Source organism: Capsella rubella, unplaced genomic scaffold (genome assembly GCF_000375325.1).
Source record: "Capsella rubella cultivar Monte Gargano unplaced genomic scaffold, Caprub1_0 scaffold_2, whole genome shotgun sequence".
In the NCBI taxonomy this organism is placed as follows: Eukaryota; Viridiplantae; Streptophyta; class Magnoliopsida; order Brassicales; family Brassicaceae; genus Capsella; species Capsella rubella.
In genome coordinates, this window is record NW_006238922.1 from 10771598 (window position 1) to 10791473 (window position 19876).

At 38.6% G+C, this 19876-nt stretch overlaps 6 protein-coding genes across 7 annotated transcripts; 4 read left to right on the forward strand and 2 right to left on the reverse strand.

The window, feature by feature from the left end:
• Nucleotides 1-317: 317 nt before the first annotated feature.
• LOC17894960 (alanine aminotransferase 2, mitochondrial) lies at nucleotides 318-4138 on the forward strand. Its single transcript, XM_006300376.2, has 14 exons — nucleotides 318-845; nucleotides 1308-1358; nucleotides 1463-1513; nucleotides 1703-1768; nucleotides 1851-1912; nucleotides 2029-2107; nucleotides 2194-2298; nucleotides 2390-2500; nucleotides 2584-2721; nucleotides 2817-3012; nucleotides 3112-3266; nucleotides 3365-3439; nucleotides 3522-3725; nucleotides 3814-4138. The coding sequence occupies exons 1-14, from the start codon at nucleotides 624-626 to the stop codon at nucleotides 3928-3930; spliced, it is 1632 nt and encodes a 543-aa protein (XP_006300438.1). The 5' UTR covers nucleotides 318-623; the 3' UTR covers nucleotides 3931-4138.
• Nucleotides 4139-4298: 160 nt separating this feature from the next.
• LOC17894075 (translation initiation factor eIF-2B subunit alpha) lies at nucleotides 4299-6104 on the forward strand. The gene is made up of 5 exons (XM_006302297.2): nucleotides 4299-4747; nucleotides 4853-5005; nucleotides 5112-5253; nucleotides 5436-5677; nucleotides 5754-6104. The coding sequence occupies exons 1-5, from the start codon at nucleotides 4343-4345 to the stop codon at nucleotides 5958-5960; spliced, it is 1149 nt and encodes a 382-aa protein (XP_006302359.2). The 5' UTR covers nucleotides 4299-4342; the 3' UTR covers nucleotides 5961-6104.
• Nucleotides 6105-6595: 491 nt separating this feature from the next.
• LOC17895930 (agamous-like MADS-box protein AGL61) lies at nucleotides 6596-7264 on the reverse strand. The gene has a single exon (XM_006301348.1). The coding sequence runs from the start codon at nucleotides 7262-7264 to the stop codon at nucleotides 6596-6598; it is 669 nt and encodes a 222-aa protein (XP_006301410.1).
• Nucleotides 7265-8993: 1729 nt separating this feature from the next.
• Nucleotides 8994-10169, forward strand: LOC17894974 (ethylene-responsive transcription factor ERF073). The gene is made up of 2 exons (XM_006302639.2): nucleotides 8994-9271; nucleotides 9366-10169. The coding sequence occupies exons 1-2, from the start codon at nucleotides 9088-9090 to the stop codon at nucleotides 9968-9970; spliced, it is 789 nt and encodes a 262-aa protein (XP_006302701.1). The 5' UTR covers nucleotides 8994-9087; the 3' UTR covers nucleotides 9971-10169.
• Nucleotides 10170-10867: 698 nt separating this feature from the next.
• LOC17896426 (40S ribosomal protein Sa-1) lies at nucleotides 10868-12963 on the reverse strand. Its single transcript, XM_006302557.2, has 5 exons — nucleotides 12739-12963; nucleotides 11875-12137; nucleotides 11586-11783; nucleotides 11261-11474; nucleotides 10868-11149 (listed from the first exon to the last, which is right to left on the reverse strand). The coding sequence occupies exons 1-5, from the start codon at nucleotides 12881-12883 to the stop codon at nucleotides 11079-11081; spliced, it is 891 nt and encodes a 296-aa protein (XP_006302619.1). The 5' UTR covers nucleotides 12884-12963; the 3' UTR covers nucleotides 10868-11078.
• A 207-nt stretch (nucleotides 12964-13170) lies between these two features.
• Nucleotides 13171-19873, forward strand: LOC17895248. Of its 2 annotated transcripts, none has more exons than XM_023787381.1 (13): nucleotides 13171-13371; nucleotides 13457-13644; nucleotides 13892-13961; nucleotides 14043-14107; nucleotides 14218-14295; nucleotides 14527-14607; nucleotides 14978-15115; nucleotides 15209-15307; nucleotides 15390-16744; nucleotides 16998-17215; nucleotides 17297-17445; nucleotides 17807-17845; nucleotides 17931-19873. In XM_023787381.1, the coding sequence occupies exons 2-13, from the start codon at nucleotides 13516-13518 to the stop codon at nucleotides 19485-19487; spliced, it is 3978 nt and encodes a 1325-aa protein (XP_023643149.1). In that variant the 5' UTR covers nucleotides 13171-13371; nucleotides 13457-13515; the 3' UTR covers nucleotides 19488-19873. The 2 variants fall into 2 exon arrangements, with proteins under 2 accessions (XP_023643149.1, XP_023643150.1); XM_023787382.1 differs by having other exon boundaries at nucleotides 13467-13644.
• The last annotated feature ends 3 nt before the right edge of the window (nucleotides 19874-19876 follow it).

A 19876-nucleotide genomic window follows, 5' to 3' on the forward strand; every position in this document is an offset into this window, starting at 1 on the left:
TTAGTGACTTGAATATATCAAGTAATGGGTTTGATGCACGATTTTACTGGCCTTTTTAAGGCCCAATAGTGGAGATCAACTCTGGTTCTCCGAAACCAAAAAAAAAGTTTCTTGACCAAAGAAAAAAAAACACCCCTACTGCTACATGTTACGAAAATAGACGAGAGAGTAGACGTTACGAAATCATCAATTAAATTAGATAAGATTACAGTATATTGTTAAAATACTATATTTTCCTCAAGTATGAACGAAAATTAAATAGATGATAATGGTAGATGATCATTGTCTTGTTTGACAAATAGACTTCAGAGTTTCAGACAACCTTTTTTTTCTTAAGGACATGTCTTTTTATGGGATTAGCACTGGTTTCTAACAGATAAATTCAATAAAACTAGCCGCCTAAAAAATAAAAACCCTACAAATATCTTCGTCTATTGAAGAAAAGCAAAAACAAATTCTCAATTTTTCTTTTTTTGAACGTGGAGAACAAGGCAAAATTCTGTGTGCAGGCAGGCACTAGTGGTTTAGAGAGGACACTAATTGGGGACCCTTCTTCGTCTGTGAGAATATTTCAATCTCGGGCTTGAGTAACACGTTGGTACTATAAAGCTGATAACAGAGAGATGAGGAGGTTTTTGACTAGCCAAGCTAAAGGTCTTGTCGACCATACTACTCGCCGTCAACATCACAAAAGTCCAAGCTTTCTCTCTCTTCTTACTCCTCAATCTCGTCCTCTTGCTCCTCTTAGTTCTCTGTCTCGTTTATTGTCTTCTACTTCGGAGATGGCTGCTTCTTCTGATTCCACTTCCTCTCTTCCTGTTACTCTTGACTCCATCAACCCCAAGGTGGCTTTCTAAATCCTGGCTCTTTTTTATTTTCTTCGATTGATCTGGATTTGTTTCTGTTTAGCTCAACTTTTCGATTTTTTCAGTGTGGTTTTCTGATGTAACGCCAAAGGTTTGTTCTTTGCTTCTCGTTGTGTTTCCCAAATGATGAAATCTACAAGCTCTGCTTTATTTCTTCGGTTCGCCGTACTTGATTTGGATTTTATTTTCTGAGCTTTGCTTCTTCTTGTTGTGCCTTAGGTTCAATCCTCGTGATGATTTATATGTTTCCTTGCAGATTCCTCTTTTCCAAAAATTTTAAAATCTTAATTTTTCCCTTCAACTGATCATAATTCTAACTTGTTTCTTTATTCTTTTCACGTCTCTTGTCATTACTTTACTTATGTTTTACTTTCAATCATGCTGAGAACTTGGTTTAATTGTAACTAAGAGGGTTGTTTATTTTTTATTTTTTGGTTGCAGGTTCTGAAATGTGAGTATGCTGTTCGTGGTGAAATCGTCAACATTGCTCAGGTCAGATATTTATGTGCTTTGTCTAGTAACATCGAGAACAATATTTGTAAGATATGTTTAAATCTAATTGACTTCTGTCTGCCTTTTGTTTCTACATCTTACAGAAGTTGCAAGAAGACTTGAAGTCTAATAAGGATGCTTATCCCTTCGATGAGGTAAAAATCTTCTTCTTCATCGGCATATTCATGTTCTCAAGTGTGTATACTTTCTAGAATTATGATTGGCTTTTTTTATTATATGAGTCTCATAGAGTGGATAGTTTAGTGTTGATGTTGCATATTCTCAAACTCTGTATAATTCCCAAACAACAAAGAAACTTAGAAAGTATTCACCGCTTTTGACAGATCATCTATTGCAACATTGGGAATCCTCAATCACTTGGTCAGCTGCCTATAAGGTTCTTCCGAGAGGTAAACATATGTTTTTGGTGCTTGTTTGTTTGTCATTTTCAACCCTGAGATGTGATTTTTTATGACCATCTTCATATCTCAGGTTCTTGCGTTGTGTGACCATTCAAGCCTGTTGGATGAGTCTGAAACACATGGTTTGTTCAGGTATATTGAACGGTGATCCTGAGGTTTTCCATGCTATACTTTAGCTTTAGGACATGTACGCTCTACTGCTTATATGGTTTAAGATTGCTTCACATTTGATTTTTATCTGGTATCAGTACTGATTCAATTGACCGAGCATGGAAGATTCTGGATCAAATTCCTGGGAGAGCTACTGGTGCTTACAGTCACAGCCAGGTTTGTCATCAGGCTCTAACTAAAGTCCTTAACACTATATATAGATGAGCCTTAAGTTGCTAAAGGATTCCTTTTTTCTTCCCCAGGGTATTAAGGGATTACGTGACACTATTGCAGCTGGAATTGAAGCCCGTGATGGTTTCCCTGCTGATCCAAATGATATTTTCTTGACTGATGGTGCAAGTCCAGCGGTAACAGCCAAAACATTTTCTTATATTACTTGAGAAAGTCCTTTAATAGAGTTCATCCTTAGTGAATTTTTATTCTCTCTTCACTCAATAGGTTCACATGATGATGCAACTTCTATTAAGCTCAGAGAAAGATGGTATCCTCTGTCCCATTCCTCAGTATCCTTTGTATTCTGCTTCAATTGCTCTCCACGGTGGATCTTTGGTATGTTCATATTATCATTATGGAATAATGTTGTTTTGGTTGAGATCTTTTTTCATTCTTTTGATTGTCATTTTTCTGCTTAGGTTCCATACTATTTAGATGAAGCAACAGGATGGGGACTGGAAATATCTGAACTTAAGAAGCAGCTGGAGGAAGCTAGGTCGAAGGGCATCACTGTGAGAGCATTGGTTGTCATAAACCCCGGTAACCCAACTGGGCAGGTAAAACCACATCTTCAAGACTTAGATTAACAAATTTAAACACTTACTATGTAAATGTATCATTTCCTTAATTTTGTGCTATGAATTTGGTTAAGGTTCTTGCGGAAGAAAACCAGTGTGACATTGTTAATTTCTGCAAGCAAGAGGGTTTAGTTCTTTTAGCTGATGAGGTCTACCAAGAAAATGTTTACGTCCCTGACAAAAAGTTCCATTCTTTCAAGAAAATAGCTCGGTCTTTGGGCCATGGCGAAAAGGATATCTCGTTAGTTTCGTTCCAATCAGTCTCCAAGGGTAAAAGAACAAGTTTTACTTACTTACTATTCAATGCTTGTCAACTCAAAAGTGGGGTTTTAGTTAAACTGGCCTTTTTGTTCGTTTTCTGTTGATAAGGATACTATGGAGAATGTGGAAAAAGAGGAGGCTACATGGAGGTGACTGGATTCACTTCTGATGTAAGAGAACAGATATACAAAATGGCTTCTGTGAATCTTTGTTCTAACATCTCTGGTCAAATTCTTGCTAGCCTTGTCATGAGCCCACCAAAGGTAACACACAGTCTAGTTCTTTCTAATCGTTTTTTTTTTTTTTTGTTATTTTCTTGCAACAGATAAATGGCTAATCAGTCTTTTACATATTTGATCAGCCTGGTGATGACTCATATGACTCATACATGGTAGAAAGAGATGGAATTCTCTCATCCATGGCTAAACGTGCAAAGGTGATTTGAAGATTGAAATACCCTCTAAAAGACATTTTCAGTCTCTTTTGTAATATTCATAAGCTTGACACTGAATGTGCAGACTTTGGAAGAGGCTCTTAACAACTTAGAAGGTGTTACATGTAACAGAGCCGAAGGAGCAATGTATCTCTTCCCAAGAATGAATCTTCCTCAAAAGGCGATTGAAGCTGCTGAGGCCGAAAAAACTGCGCCAGATGCGTTCTACTGCAAACGCCTTCTCAATGCTACTGGTGTGGTTGTAGTCCCTGGTTCTGGCTTTGGACAGGTAAAAAAAATAACCAAAACCTTCACAAATGAGAAACTTCTAATGTTTTCAAAACTTGAACCTGTGTGTTTCGATTCACTGTGGTTAGGTTCCTGGAACATGGCACTTTAGATGCACAATATTATCGCAAGAAGACAAGATTCCGGCGATAGTGAATCGTCTCACAGAGTTCCACAAGAGCTTCATGGACGAGTTCCGCGACTAAAGAAACCTTACCATGAAGATGAACCTAAAAGAACTTTTGAGAAAAGTGTAATCAGTTCACGTAATTAAAAAGTGAAGTAATGTTTTGATCATCAGACAGTTTAAATTTTAGAATATTTTTACTCCAATGGCATGCCAATTTAAGATAATGAAGGTATTGAAAAACAATGATATGAAAATTAATTAAATTGATTTTATTTTTTTGGTCCTAGTGCAAAATGTCTTCTATGTGAGATTCTGAGATGTGACTATGTGGATATAATAAGTGGGCTTATTAATGGGCCTTTCATTCACAATATGGTTACCTGACCTACGGACTGAAAAGTGAAAGAAAAATAACCTTCAATTTTCAATTTTGTTCAATTTTTTTTTTCTCCATTTTTCGGAATTTTCTAAAGAAAAAACGAAAATCAATGTGGCGAAGATCACCGTCGTTTATCCTCGACGAGCGGCGAACCTCGAGTTCACCTCCCATGGCAGACACAACACGAGCCCCCTTTCAAAACCCTGATTCCATCTCCGCTTACTACCAGACCCGCGCGGCGCATCACGGTGTCATTACAAGCGAGTGGCTATCCCAAGCTCAAGCCGCCGTGGGGGGCGTCTCTGGGGATGAGCATCCTATCTCGTCCCTCACTGATCTCGGAGACGGGAAGTCGTTTAATGTAATTGAAGAGTTCAATAGCTGGAGAAAGCAGCCGGATCTGGCTGAGGCCGTCGCGGCTATTCGAGCTTTAGCAGCCGTTATTCGTGCCAGCGAAGCTACTACTATGATGGAGCTTGAAATTGAGCTCAAAAAGGCCTCTGATACACTCAAGGTGGATTCCCAGTTTCATTATCCAAATTATTGGACTTCCCTTTATGTTCATTCACCATTCGAATTTGTTGGCTTTGTTTGATTGAGAAATGTTCAATTTTGGCAGTCATGGGACAAAACTTCAATCTCTTTGACTGCGGGATGCGATTTGTTCATCAGATACGTTACGAGGACGTCTGCTTTAGAATATGAAGATTTCAATTCAGCTAAGTCTCGTCTTCTTGAACGTGCTGAGAAATTTGGGGAAATATCTTGCAAGGTACTTCCCTTAATGGCTCCTGTTTTCTAATTTCTATCAATGAAGTATGTAGATCAAAAGGCATTTGATAGAAGAGGATTTATAAAGAAATTTAACTATTGTGCAGGCTCGTAGGATTATCGCAATGCTTAGTCAAGATTTTATATTTGATGGTTGTACCATTTTGGTTCATGGACTCTCTAGAGTTGTCCTGGAAATACTAAAGACTGCTGCACAGAACAACAAGCTCTTTCGAGTTCTCTGCACAGGTTCTCTTTTCGAAAACACCCTTTTTCTTTTTATCAACAAGCTTAGATTGGAACTTGAGTTGTATCCGCTTAATGTCTTACCGCTTTCTTGGTCTTTCTGAGACATTTGTTTCTTGTGATCTACATAATCTTGACTTTATAAACTCGTCTCTTGCTGAAACCTTTTAATGAATAAATGACAGAGGGAAGGCCGGATGGAACAGGAGTTTTGTTATCGAGTGAGCTATCGAAGCTTGATATCCCAGTGAAACTACTGCTTGATTCAGCTGTAGCGTATAGCATGGACGAAGTAGACATGGTGTTTGTTGGGGCAGATGGAGTTGTAGAAAGTGGTGGTATTATCAACATGATGGGAACATACCAAATCGCACTTGTAGCACATAGCATGAACAAACCTGTCTATGTCGCTGCTGAGAGTTACAAGGTAATTGAAACGGTTTTATTAGATCCAAGAGAGAGAGAGAGAGTGTGGTTAATGATACAAAGTTGTGTGTTTGCAGTTTGCTAGGCTTTACCCATTAGACCAAAAGGACATGGCACCAGCTCTGAGACCAATCGAGTTTGGCATAAAGATACCAACAAAGGTGGAAGTAGAGAGGTCAGCTCGAGACTATACTCCGCCTCAGTACCTAACACTCCTATTCACGGACCTTGGTGTTCTCTCTCCCTCTGTAGTTAGCGATGAGCTTATTCAACTCTATCTCTAGTTTCAACTTTTTATTAATAATTAACTCTTTACTAATATTGCTTCTGAAAGTGGAAACTTGCAATTTTGATGCTTTAAAGATCTTCAAAGTTTATATGTTTTGATCCCTAAAACCCGTATATCGGATTTTGAATCAGTTTCCTGATCTATTCGACTTATTTGTGGTATCGACATAAATTGACTTGACTCATTGTTGATGTCATCTAACCGGCCAGTTGGCCCAGTTCTCTGGTGACCAGCTCCGACCATGGATGAACAACAGTAACTTCACCATTTCTTATTTAAAACTTGTAGGAAACTCAATCTTACTCCTGGTTGTATATAGAACTTGTTCAGTTCTAACAAACACATTCTACAACCATCGAGAGGTCAATCAAAGACAAGCTAACCTCAATTCAAGCCAATGGTTGGAAAAAATATTACAATACCATTTTTATGTAAACCAAGATTTGGGATAAAATAACATTATAAATACAAAAATAAACTAAATAAGAAAGACAAAGAAACTGACTGAACAAAAAATAGATCAGCCTCATAATTATCGATAAAACTTGAAACCATGCATTAGTTAATTTAGGTAAACGAATTTATAATTTAGAATCAACCTACGTCTATATGTAATAACATGAAAACACTTCACTGTCTAGGTTTTTGAGACATAAATGGAACCCCAAAGTCCAAACCAGCATCGTTACCGACATAACCTCGATTGTTCCTAGCCATCAGATTCTCATTAGTCAGTTTCCAATCAGCCATAGCCATATCATTTGGAAACGCCGGAAGATTCTCAGCCGTCCTATCATTACCCATCTGGTAGATCCTCGTCAGTAGATTCTCCCTCAACGCACTCAACGCCTTCTTGTACTCTTCCATATCCTCCTCCGGTACACTCTCCACCGCTCTCTCCCACCACATCAAACCGTCGTTGTTCTCCTCTCCCGTTGGCACGTCGCCGCCACGATTTGACCTCAGCATCACCGGAGTCTTGCGCAAGTATTTATCGATGAGTGTGCCCACGTTACCAAACGAGTAGATCCTCTCGCTGCGTGAAAACGTTATGATACCAATCTGTGCGCCGCAGAGAACGCTTAGTTCGGCCGCTTTTTTGAAAAGACCGCTTCTTCGTTTCGAAAACGTCACTTGCCTTCGGTTCTCCTCTGTGATCCGCTTGATCTCTATCTTCTGTCGACCTTTGGTGGTTTTAGGCTTTTGTTCTTTGCTCTCTTTCTTTTGGTTGACAAGCAAGTTAGGGTTTTGTTTCGTGGTCGGTAAGCAAGTAATCGTTGAAGCTTCTCCATCCTCCATATTGAAGACAAGGAATAAAAGATGATGATTATGAGATCACAAGAGTTCTTTGAGAATTGAGACAAAGATTCGGAATTATATTTATATACATAGTTCTCATCATAATATATGTTAATTGTGTAGTCTTTAATGCACGTCAATAAGTTAACTTTATTTTTGGAATAATTCCATAAAAATGATCATTAACTTTCTTAAACCTAAGTTTCGTGATATTATTCCCCAGATTTACGAGATATACATACTCTTTTTTTGTTAAGGGAAAAAAAAAGAAACTAATGACGATGCTAATATATGGTCAAATCAAATATATGCATATCAATAATATCATTGTCGAAGAGAACATTTAGCCACATCACATGAAAGGTTCCTCGACGTATGAAATCCCATTTTCGTGTGTCGTGGCCATTGTGAACATTTGATTCGGTGCAAATTATTTTATTTGTCCATTTAATATACTCAACTAGTCTTTAAATTAACCACTCGATCGGCGAGCTATAGGGATTTGATTAGCCTCTTGACAAAGATTCAAAGTTAGGTCGACAGATTAGTTTAGCATTGAAAATGATTAGTGGAGAAAACCATGGGTTAGTTAGTCAGTATTAGAGACTACTTATGGTTTCTAAATTAAAGGCCATACCCCTAAAGCAAGATTAACAACTAGTAATAACAATTATAATTAATTATTTTTTTGTTAAATATATAACAAGTTGTAGCCAACAGCTGTACAGATCTATTGTTTTCATTACAGTTATTCCATTAAGGTTTTTACTTAATCACGCAATAACCCCTAATACATTGGTTGAAACACATGTCGACCTCTTGATAGGTGAATAAAGGAACCAACCGAAACCAGTAACCAGTGGTATACTACAAAGGTATTGTTCTTCAATATTACTAATAAAACTATTAAAAAACGTTTACTAGACCATTTGGTAACTATTATTTATAAAGTATAAATATATATACAGAAACTAACTAAACTTGTGTAACAAAATAGATGAATGTGAGATATGTCGTAGATTTATGAAATGAGAGATTTTAAGTTGTAGATGTAAGGAAAGGACTGTAATATTTCATTTTTCTTTCAAATTTTTGGTTCGTTTTGAAACATTACAATTTATTGGAATGTAAGAAGGTAAAAATATATATTGTTTAAAAATGGTGTACTAGAAGCGGAAAATAATTGTAATTTAGTTAGAAATGTTAATCTTCAAATTAATCCTTTATTCACTGTTTTATAATTTACATTATCGGTAAGATTCATATTCTATGATATTATGCTTGGTCATTATAAATATAGGTTAAAATAACATGTAAATAAATTTAAAACGTATATTATACGACACATTAAAACTCAAATATATCGATGAAAAGCTAAAGAATAACCGTCATTAAAACTCAAATATACAGTCATGAAAAATAAAGAAGCTTAATATATGATTCATTTACGTAAAAGATATTAGTGAAAAGATAAGATTGGAGTTACCCCCAAGAAAAGAAAAAATGAAGAGGATAAGATCGCATGTTAAATTTAAGAAACTGAGTCATAATATTCATAACTTAGCTAAATGCATATCATTAACAAAGACATATAATAAAAAAAAAAATTAACCTATGGCAAAGGCCAAAGGCAAAACAAAGCAAACAGTAAAAAATTAACTAATACCCACTAGACCCAATTGTCATAACGCGTTAGTCTTTTTTGTTTTGCATATAAGAGTTAGTGATACAGAGCAACAATGAGAAACACACACAAAGCAAAAAGATTCTACTTTGAACACAAAACTTTATTATTTACACCTTTTTGAGAAAAAAAAAAAAAAATGTGCGGAGGAGCTGTAATTTCCGATTACATAACGCCGTCTCGGTCGGATCAGGACAATACTGGGAGAGGTAGGAAGTCTTCTTGGACAAGTAAGGCTGTCTTTGATTGCTCAATCGATGATTTCAACGGAGATTTCGAAGAATTCGAGCCAGACTTGTCTTCGACTCGTAAACGTGCATCAGGTGAGTTATGATTCTCTTGTTTTGTTTGTATTCATAGCTTCGTTGTTCAATATGGTCTCAAAGATCTGAACTTTTTTTGTATCCATGGATATAGGCTCAGCTTTAGATGGGAGGAAGAAACAGAGCAGTCGGTACAGAGGAATAAGAAGACGACCTTGGGGGAGATGGGCAGCTGAGATTCGTGATCCAATCAAAGGAGTTCGAGTTTGGCTCGGGACTTTCAACACAGCTGAAGATGCTGCTAGAGCTTATGATCTTGAAGCTAAGAGAATCCGAGGAGCCAAAGCTAAGCTCAATTTCCCTAACGAATCCTTCAAGAAACGCAAAGATGTTGCCAAGACTGTGCAACTGATAGAAGAGAAGAAGCATGGGGCTGATCTTGGATTGGCCGTGGCTAGCTCGGTGCCTAGTAGTAGCCATACTGATTTCTTGTGGGAGGAGAATAATGCTGACACACTTCTGATCGATACACAATGGCTCGAAGATGTCATCATGGGAGATGCGAAGAAAAAACAGGAAACTAATGGTAGTGAAGAAGAAGGCAACGTTAATGCTACTCTGCTTTCAGAAGAGCTTCTAGCTTTCGAGAACCAGACTGAATGTTTCTCGCAGATTCCGTTTATGGAGGGAGGTTGTGATTCCTTGACATCTCTGAGTAGTCTCTTAGGTGGAGACAACAACATAGATCTTTGGTCCTGAAACTTAGCAAGTTTCTTTTTAAAAAAAAATAAAGGTTGAATTATCGTTCATCCCTCACTCTTGTCAATATCGAGATTGACCCTTTAAATCGTGTTATTTTCTTCTATGATGTGTTTTGTATATTCTGTAATATCAAGACTATCTTCTGTAACTTCCTATTTTCACCATAGAAAGGAGAGTAAAAGAATATAATGCAATTTGAAACCTTGATTCCAAATTGTCCAAAAATTAATATTCATTACAAAGTAATATTTTTAACATCTTTTATATCCTCACATAACTTTTTATTTCTAATATTATATTATATAAATACAAAAGTAATCCAAATGATATAATAAAATTAGATTGTATTGTTTTCTAATAATTTTCTTTTTGAAACGATTTATTCATTTGTTTTATTTAAGAGTATTTCTGTAATTTGCATCAAAAAAGTTTAGTCTGCAATTTTTCTACACAAAATTTAATTAAAACAGTCGTCAATGGATTTCGTAGCCAATTGTATCTAAAATCTATTACTCCACCAATTTTCACAAAGAAAGCTTTTACAACCTCCTCCAAAAGAAGAAGAAGGCAACGTTAAGCTCTGCTTTCGGAAGAGTTTCGAGCTTTCGAGAACCAGACCGAAATGTCTCTCGCAGATCTCAATTATGGAGGGAAATTGTGATTCCAAAACATCTCTGAGTAGTCTCTTTGATGGAGACAATAACAAAGATCTTTGGTCATAAACAATTCTCTGGCACAAAAAGACATGAATTCTTGCTGTGTAGCAATCACTACATGCAAAGTATCTTCAATTTATCAATACGAAAAGTACAACTTCGCATTGTTTTCTACTTCTTTAATGTGGGTTTTGCATTTTCAAGAGTTTCCATGCAACAAGATGTAGAGAGAATTGTGTGATGAACCACAATATCAATTCATATTTTTGATAAAGCGCAAGGGATAATATAGTAGAAATTTTGATTCAAAACAAAAAAAAGAAGTGCAAAACAGAATACTCTAAGGGTCTTAAGAGAAACAAGTGAGAAGAAAAACAGTTACGATAACTCTTCAATCCCGACAGTAACAAAAAAGCATGTCTATAACCATTAAAGCAAGGCTATCAACTTTATTCCCAACCAGCAGCTGGAGCACCTTGGGGTGGTGCGGCAGTGTCCCATCCACCTTCTGCTGCTGGAGCTGGAAAAGCAAAAAAAGAAAACCCAAGGAGAAAGCATTAGAAACCAAGATCGTGTGTTGAGAGATCCAGAACAAGAATAGTGTTTCTAGTTATATCTGACAAAAACTCACCAGCAGAGTCACTCCAAGAAGCAGCAGGTGCAGCAGCGATTGGCGCCTGAGCTTCTCCTGGCCATGCACCATCAGGGATCTGAGCGGTGGTCCATTGGTCTCCACCAGCCATTCCGTATTCTGGAGCAGGGAGTCCAAAATCAGTGGGAGGGGCAGCTTCATCTTCATCATCTGGCTTAGCCTCCTCAGGCTCCCTGTAAAAGAACAGGTCAACCTGTACAACAACACAAAATATGAAGCAGTCAGTAGACAAAAAAATAAGTTAAACTGAACTGTTGACTTTGTAATAACACAGAGAGATCCAAAAATGATTTATCCCTCTTACCATGACATCCCACTTCTGTCCGGCACGAATAGTTCCACGCATCTGAAGGACCATGCGAGCAAGAAGCCAGAAGAGACACCCAATGCTGTGCTTTCCCTTGTTGTTGGCAGGGATACCAATGTCAACAAATCTCATTGGAGAGTCTGTGTCACAGAAAGCAATGATGGGAATGTTTCCCAAAGCACCTTCCTTGATTGGCTGCAAGACAAGATATTAATCAAAATCAATACAAAACCATCACTGGTAGTAAGAAAAAGACATAGGTACAAAATCTAAAGAAGAGTTTTACCTGGTGGTCAGTTCTCGGGTCAGTAAGAATCAGAAGCCTTGGCTCACTGAAGGATGTTTGCATCTGATTGGTGAAGGTACCAGGAGTGTGCCTTCCAGCAATGGCATTGGCTCCAGTGTATTGAGCAAACTTCAGGACAGCTCTCTGACCATAGGGCCTAGCAGACTGAACAATGATGTCCTGTGGGTTTTCAATGGCAACAATAACTCGGGCAGCCATCTGGAGCTTCTCCCATGTTTTGCCAAGGTTGAAGATGTAAATACCTGAGAAGGACAAAAATTTCAAAAAAATACTAAGTTTCAACCTCTTCATTTCGCACTACAGAGTTTAGAAAGCAGCAGAAATGTATAAGCAAAAATAGACACTTGCACCCATACAATCTCTAAACGTCAGCGAACTCATTCAAACCCCAAACAGTTTTTTAAAGGTTAAATTTACCATCAACATACACAAATTCAAAATAAACCAAATGAAACCCGAAACCCTTGCTCATCTCTTCATGACAAACTAAAGTAGACAAGCACGCCACAGACGACACAAAAACAAGACTATTGTTTGTTATATAAGGCAAATGCAGAGAAAAGAGAGTGATGAAATGAAGCTAGTCTCAGAGTCTGAGCATTTCAAATGAGCCTCTGTTTAGATCCATCGTCTCAAACTCTACTATGTAGATAAAACTGTGAAGTACTTAAAACGACAAATAAATCCAAAACCCATCTAAAACAAAGCAGCAGAGAGATCATAAACAAGTGAAAACCAAAACCAAGAGACACATAAACATACAAATGAATCCACAATCTCAACACTATAAAATCATCTATATTGCAAATACAAGAGACTGATATAAAAACACGAGATATATACCGTCGTTGCGTCTCTTGAAGACGTATCTTTCCATCTGGTAATTGCAATTCTTGGTTCCGAGATGAACCTCAGCGGCACACATCATCCTGATGTCAGCTTCCTTCTGGGAGAGCTGCGCTGAGCTAGCAGATCCATTGGTCGCCATTCTCGTATATCTCTTCTTCTTCTTCTGCTTCTCCGGGACTCAATCGCCGAGATAAGCTTCAGCTTTATAAATCACACAGGAGGAGGCGAGGAAACTCAAGGTCCTGCTTATAAGGGTGAAGGATGAAAATCACGCAAAACCCTAACTGCATTAAAGTCGATTTTGCCCTCCCAAATATGATTAACCGCTGGTTATAATTAAATCGAAATTACTGGTTGTTTCCGGTTTGTCTTTAACCGAAATCCAAGTGTGCACACAAACTCGCCCAGCAACACCGAAAAAGAAAATTTCTTTTTTTGCTACATTGAAGTAAGGAAGAACCCTAACATATCATTTCTTCGATCTCATCTACTTCAAAAATTTCCCACCTGTGTTTGTGAATTCTCCATTGCTCGATCCTTAGAACCTATTTGATTGCTCTTTTCTATCCGATTCAAACGCAATTGGAGCTGTTGCTTTAATGATCTTCTCTGGAACGAGCTCATAAGGTTTCAATTTCTTGATTCGTTGTTTCTTAGATTATATTATCTTCAATTTTTATGGTCTCGGCTCATTTTTGTATCATTCTTTTAGGCTGGAGTAGTAGCAGTACCCAGACTGGGTTTGAGCTTGATCTCTAGAGAGAGTTCGCCATGGGTGTCTCGTTTAAGATATCCAAGGTTGGTAGAAAGTTCCGGCCTAAGATTGTCACTGACTCGGCTACTCCTGAGTCTCCAGAAGAGCTGAATTCGAAAGCAATCGTTCTATCTGGGAAAACAAAGGTAATTTACTGAGAATTTTACTAAACTATTTACTACCGGAATAATCTGTAATTATCCGTTTCCCTAAATAAAATTCTAGTTTGGAAAATTTGAAATTATCGTGAAATCCGACTTTAGAACATTTCGGTGGTGAAGTCATATTCTTATATCACTGTGAGTGATGGATCTGATGAATAAGTTGATTTCATTTAATTAAAAAGTCACTTATTTTGGTATTGATTACCAATTTTTTTTATGAATGATTCAGGGCATTGATGAACGCAATGCTGGTGATGTTTCCGGGTTTTCAAAGTCATCTTTGCCTGATATATCTCCTGGTTAGCATCTCATCCATTTCGACCCCTTATGTTTTGCTAGTTTGAGCTATGTTATATCGAGTGTATTTGATTTCTCTGCAGAGCATGAAGTTTCCTTCACATTGAGCCTCTATCCAAATGGGTACTCTGTAGGAAAACCTTCTGAGGTATGTAGTAGAACTTCATGTCCTGAGAATTTATATAAATGTATCTTCTAGTTTCTTGTATTTGGTTTTAAACCCTTCACATCTAACAATTATTCATTTTTCTCAAGCAGGCTGTGCAACAGACATCCTTTCGAGATGTTCCAAAGGTCTTACAACCGTATGATAGGGCAGCAGAGAGTCTACTTTCGGTAAATAAGTTGCATGTCGAAAAATAAATAATAAGAACTATGTTATTTTTTTATGTGAACGAACATATAATCAAAGTTTTGGTGAATGAATTCAATGTACTTAGAATAAGTAGATGTGAAGATGATGTTTGTTCTTTCACTTGTTCAACCCAACTTATCCCTACTTCGATTTTGTCAATTTATTTTTGAGGTATCGCTCCACTGAGTAAATGTCTTTAATTTCTCTGATAGGCTATTGAGGCTGGCAGACTTCCTGGTGACATTTTGGAAGATATACCTTGCAAATTTGTGGACGGGGTGGTTATATGTGAGGTGAGTTATCTGTTGCATTTTATTTCGATAAAGCCTTTCATGATCTGCCATCTAGTATAAAAACTAAGACAAAATAGTTTCTAATTATTGCATTGCCTTCCATAAGTTTTTGAAACCAGTCCAAACTTATTTAAAATTCATAACAATCTCTATAACTTTACTTGAACAAAAGTATCTACACTTATCATGTTATAATTGCACTGGAGCTCAACTACCTAACTCATAGGTGTTTTTTGAGACACGTTGGACTAATAACCAGAAGTAAACATAAAATAGAGTAGTTTTAATATTCCTCTAATTGACTTCTCAAGTATCATCTTATGTCATCATGCTTTCTTTTCACTTTTTTGTTACATATGTACTATTGTAGGTGCATGACTATCGGAAACATACCCCAGATCAAGTCTCTCCTGTAGTAAATAAATTGCGTCTTAAGATGTCACTTGAGAATGTGGTAAAAGATATTCCATCCATGTCAGACAACTCATGGACATATGGTGATCTCATGGTAATCAACTAATCACTGTAGCTCTTGGATTATATGTCATATATATTAACACTGAAAGTATTATCTTCTGTACTGATCCTTGCATCAACACAGGAAGTGGAGTCCAGAATATTGAAAGCCCTACAACCTGAACTCTGTCTGGATCCTGTACCCAGACTTGATAGGCTGAGTAAGAACCCTGTCTCTGCCAAGGTAATATCTCATTCAAAAGACTCCTTGTATTTTCTCTTCTCAGTTGCTTTGATAATGTCTAATAGTTTTTTCTACCCCGTAGCTCGATTTGTCTCTTTCTACTTTGCGGAAAAAGAGATTAAGGCAAATGGCAGAAGTGACGGTCATGTCTCAGAACAAGATGCATGGGAAAAAGGTTTGCATTGATCGGCTTCCTGAAAGTTCGGAGCGAGGAAATATGCCGGGGCATTTGATAATGCAGCAAACCCATAACAACCAGGCTATTCAAAATCCTGGTACTAATATGCTGACGGGTTTAAGAACTCAGCCCTTGCATGATACTCCAAATTCCTCTATGGCCTTGATACCACCTCAACAACAAAGGTACCTGGGAACTGGAAATATAAGAAACATGCAGGATCAGGGATCAAATTCTGTCAGTGTCTCTGGAGCATCACCTGGAGGACTGGATGCGATGATGTCTTATGGCTCTGATAGTATGAACCCCGGTACATCTTTTCAAAGAAAGAGGGAAAGTCAAGAAGGACAAATCTCTTCTATGCCTGGTTTGAATAAACGGACAAGGGTTTCACACATGGGCCCTGATGGGGTTCCACATCAACAATTAGGGCAACGCATGGATGGCCTTCATGGAACCGATACGAATTGGAAAAATACGCTTCTACAACAGCAAGACATGCTAGGCAGAAGTATTCAGTATCCAAATACAAATATCGCGAGGTTTTCTCCACAGCAAATGGAAGGGGTTATGAACCAGGAAGGTGGTCCCATGCAATTCCCAGCTTCACAACAGGGGACAATGCGATACACATCAAAAGAAGAGCCATTTGAGACTGGTAAAATTGATGGTAGCATGCGAAACAATATGCCGGGGGTGGGAAGTGATGCAAATGAATTGGATCCGCGTATTCAGTCAAGGATGCCCCATAACGCATTCATGAGATCAAATTTTCCTCAAACATCATGGAATGTTAATCCTGGTCAGCAGATTGAAAAAGACCCAAGAAAGGAAGAACAATATAGTAGAAGAATATCGGCTCAAAGTCCTCGATTATCGGCAGGTGCTCCACCACAGTCCCCACATTCATCGAAGTCTGGTGAGTTTTCTGGTGGTTCAATGGGGAACCACTATGGAGCAGTTGCAGCAGCTCAAAAGGACAAGGCTGTCACTTCTATTCCTGCTATTGGTGCTACTCAGTCTGTGGGTTCTAGTGCTAATGATGCTATGCAGCAAAGACAACACCAAACCCAAATGGCTGCAAAACGGAGGACAAATTCTCTTCCTAAGACGCAAGTTATGAGCACTGTTGGTTCTCCTGTTAGTGTCAATACTGTGAGTGTCCCAGTTAATGCAAGGAGCCCTGCAGTAGGACCCCAAACTTCGGGCGATCATGCAATCCTAGATAGATTTTCAAAGATTGAACGAGTTGCTGCAAGGTATGAATTTTATGAAGCCTGTTTTGTTGAGGTTATTCCCGTCATATTCTTTTTTTATGATTTTTACTTTCACTTATGTGATACTTCTCCAAATTCTGATTTTGGTTTTACACTAGAGCATTGTTGGAATTGTACCACTCCTTATCTAATTGCATTTGTACAAATAAATTTTGTTGGTGCATGAACATGTTTTTGATGCTGTATTCTATAAATTTCATTTGTTGGTTGATCCAGTTTCGTCTTCCATTTTTAGGTACCAACTAAACTGCAAAAAGCATAAGGTGGATGAGTACTCACGAAGACCTCGTGTGTATGCTAAGCAGTCCCTGGCGAATTGTTTATCGAACCTGTCTAACGAAGAGGACTTCAAAGACGAGGACAAAGCATTATCAAAATCTATTTTTGGTGGCAGTATGAATACATGCAAGAAGAGAGTCATGAACTTTGCTAAGATGGAACGTGTAATGCAAGGTCTGTTTTCTGTTTCAACTTGATATCTGTCGATTAGTAGATTTCTCTATGTAATTGACTCTGACTCCAGTATCATTTCAGGTACTGTCTCTTCCTTCGTCCCTAAAATAAGAACAAAACTTGTTATGTCAGAGAAGTCCGTCGATGGGACAGTAGCATGGTATCAAGGAGACATAGATGATGGTGATGTTTCTTTGGCTGAAGATTTTTTCTTAGCGTTGCCCAATACAGTAAGTTCACAGAAAATTTGACTATTATCGACTCATTCCATTTTGATCAAAAATATCTCTTCAACTTGCATGCACTAACATGTAATGTAATGCTGAGTCCACATTCAGTAATTTTTATTGGTTGATGGGTCATGATCTAGGGGTTTATATCTCGTTTGTGAATGCTTTATGTAATTATGAATATGGTTGGTTGTTCTATGGATACTTCTCTCTTGTTAGTTGCTTCTGCTTGTTTTTCCTTCTCGTCCATGCGGTGGAAAGGGGGTGTTGGTGGACAATGGATGATTGACTATTATCATATATATACACCACTTATTTTCTGGTATTTATGCTGACTTGCTTATTTGTCACCTTGTCACAGCACATCGCCGATCTACTTGCAGCTCAATTTAAATTACTGGTATATCTCGAATTCTGAATCAATTACATCAAGTTCTTGGTTCTATGGCTCAGCTACTTACAGATTGATTTATATGCTTATGCAGATGGCCAGTGAAGGATACATCATGGAAGAACATATTCTGGCAAAGCCAAACCATGGGGATACTGGCCCAATCGGAAGCCAACCAAATACTGCAGGTGGTTATCCAAGAGGTTACTCTGCAAACGATATGCAACAGTATGGAGATGCAGTTGCTGGACAAGCGTCTGGTGAGGCATCGAAACAGGGGAATGCTGGAAGTGCACCTGTTAACTCAACCCAGAATATTCTTGGAAATGCAAGGATGCTTCCTCCAGCAAATTCTCAAGCCTTGCAAATGTCTCAAGGACTGTTGTCTGGTGTCTCCATGCCTATGCAACCACAACAGCTTGACCCACAACAGTCAGCATTACTGTCATCACATTCACAGCAGAAAAATCAACAGTCCATGTTTACACAACAACAGCATCCACAAATGCAGAGACCATCCATGATACTGCCTACAAATCCGCTATCAGCCATCAACTCAATGAGCCAGAGCTCTGCTATGCAACCGGGTGGTCAGATGGCCAACAAGTATTCGCCTCTCCAACTGCAGATGTTACAGCAGCAGCAGCAAGCGGCGATGCAGAAGAAGATTATGATGGGGCTAGGATCAGGCATGATGGGTATGGGAAGCATGGGAAACAGTATTGCTGGGCTCGGAGCTTTAGGCAACCAATTAAATATGGCAGGAAGAGGGATTGGGGGAACTGGAATTTCATCATCAATGTCTGTCCCTGGCATCGGAAATATGGGACAGAACCCAATGAATCTGAATCCAGCATCAAATTTGAATGCTATAAGCCAGCAACTCCGATCTGGTGCATTAACACCACAGCAAAACGCTCTGTTTACACAGCTTAGGATGAACATGACAAATAGAGGAGGTGTTATGGGGGCTCCCCAAGCCGGGATAAGTGGCGTGTCAGGTGCGAGGCAGATGCACCCCAGTTCAGCTGGTCTTTCCATGTTGGATCAGAATTCATTAAACCGAGCTAACCTGCAGCGAGCTGCTGCTATGGGTAACATGGGCCCACCTAAGCTGATGCCTGGAATGAATCTTTACATGAATCAACAGCAACTCCAGCAGCAGCAACAAATCCAGCAGCAACCTCAACAACAGCAGTTGCAGCATCAGCAACAGTTACAGCAGCCTATGTCTCAGCCATCTCAGCAGCTAGCTCAGTCTCCGCAGCAGCAGCTACAACAACATGAACTGCCTCAACAAGCACAGCAGCAGCAGCCGCAGCAGCAGGCGACAGGTTCCCCTCTTCAGTCTGTGCTATCACCACCCCAAGTAGGTTCGCCATCAGCTGGAATAAGCCAGCAGCTACAACAGTCCAGTCCCCAGCAAATGAGTCAGAGAACTCCAATGAGTCCCCAGCAAATGAACCAAAGAACTCCTATGAGTCCTCAGATAAGCTCGGGTACAATGCATCCCATGAGCACAAGCAACCTCGAGGCTTGTCCAGCGAGCCCACAGCTAAGTTCTCAGACAATGGGATCTGTTGGCAGCATCACCAATTCTCCGATGGAGCTACAAGGTCCCAAAAACAACTCTGCTGGTAATAATTCCTAATCAAGAAACTATGATTAGGGTAAAAGATTATTTATCTTCAGGAACCCTTGCTTCACAACATGAGTTGTAATCTAACTTAGGGACAAGCAGATAAAGGGTATTTAGTTCAGCGTTTTACGTTTTGCTTGTACATGAAGCTTTTGAAATTAAATTAAGATTCATGACCAAGGCCTGTAGAGAAAGTAAAGAATCTATTGTGCTCTGCATATAAAAGAGCCATTATTATTAGGTTGTCGATATCGATATGTAACCAGTGTCGGCTTCAGGCTATTTGGAGAATTTTGTATAAAACAATAACAATATCTATTTTGTTGTTCATTCGTCGCGCCTTGTTACTGCAACCCTTGTGCTGTACACTATTTATAGATAAAAGGAGGTTTCGTGGATAC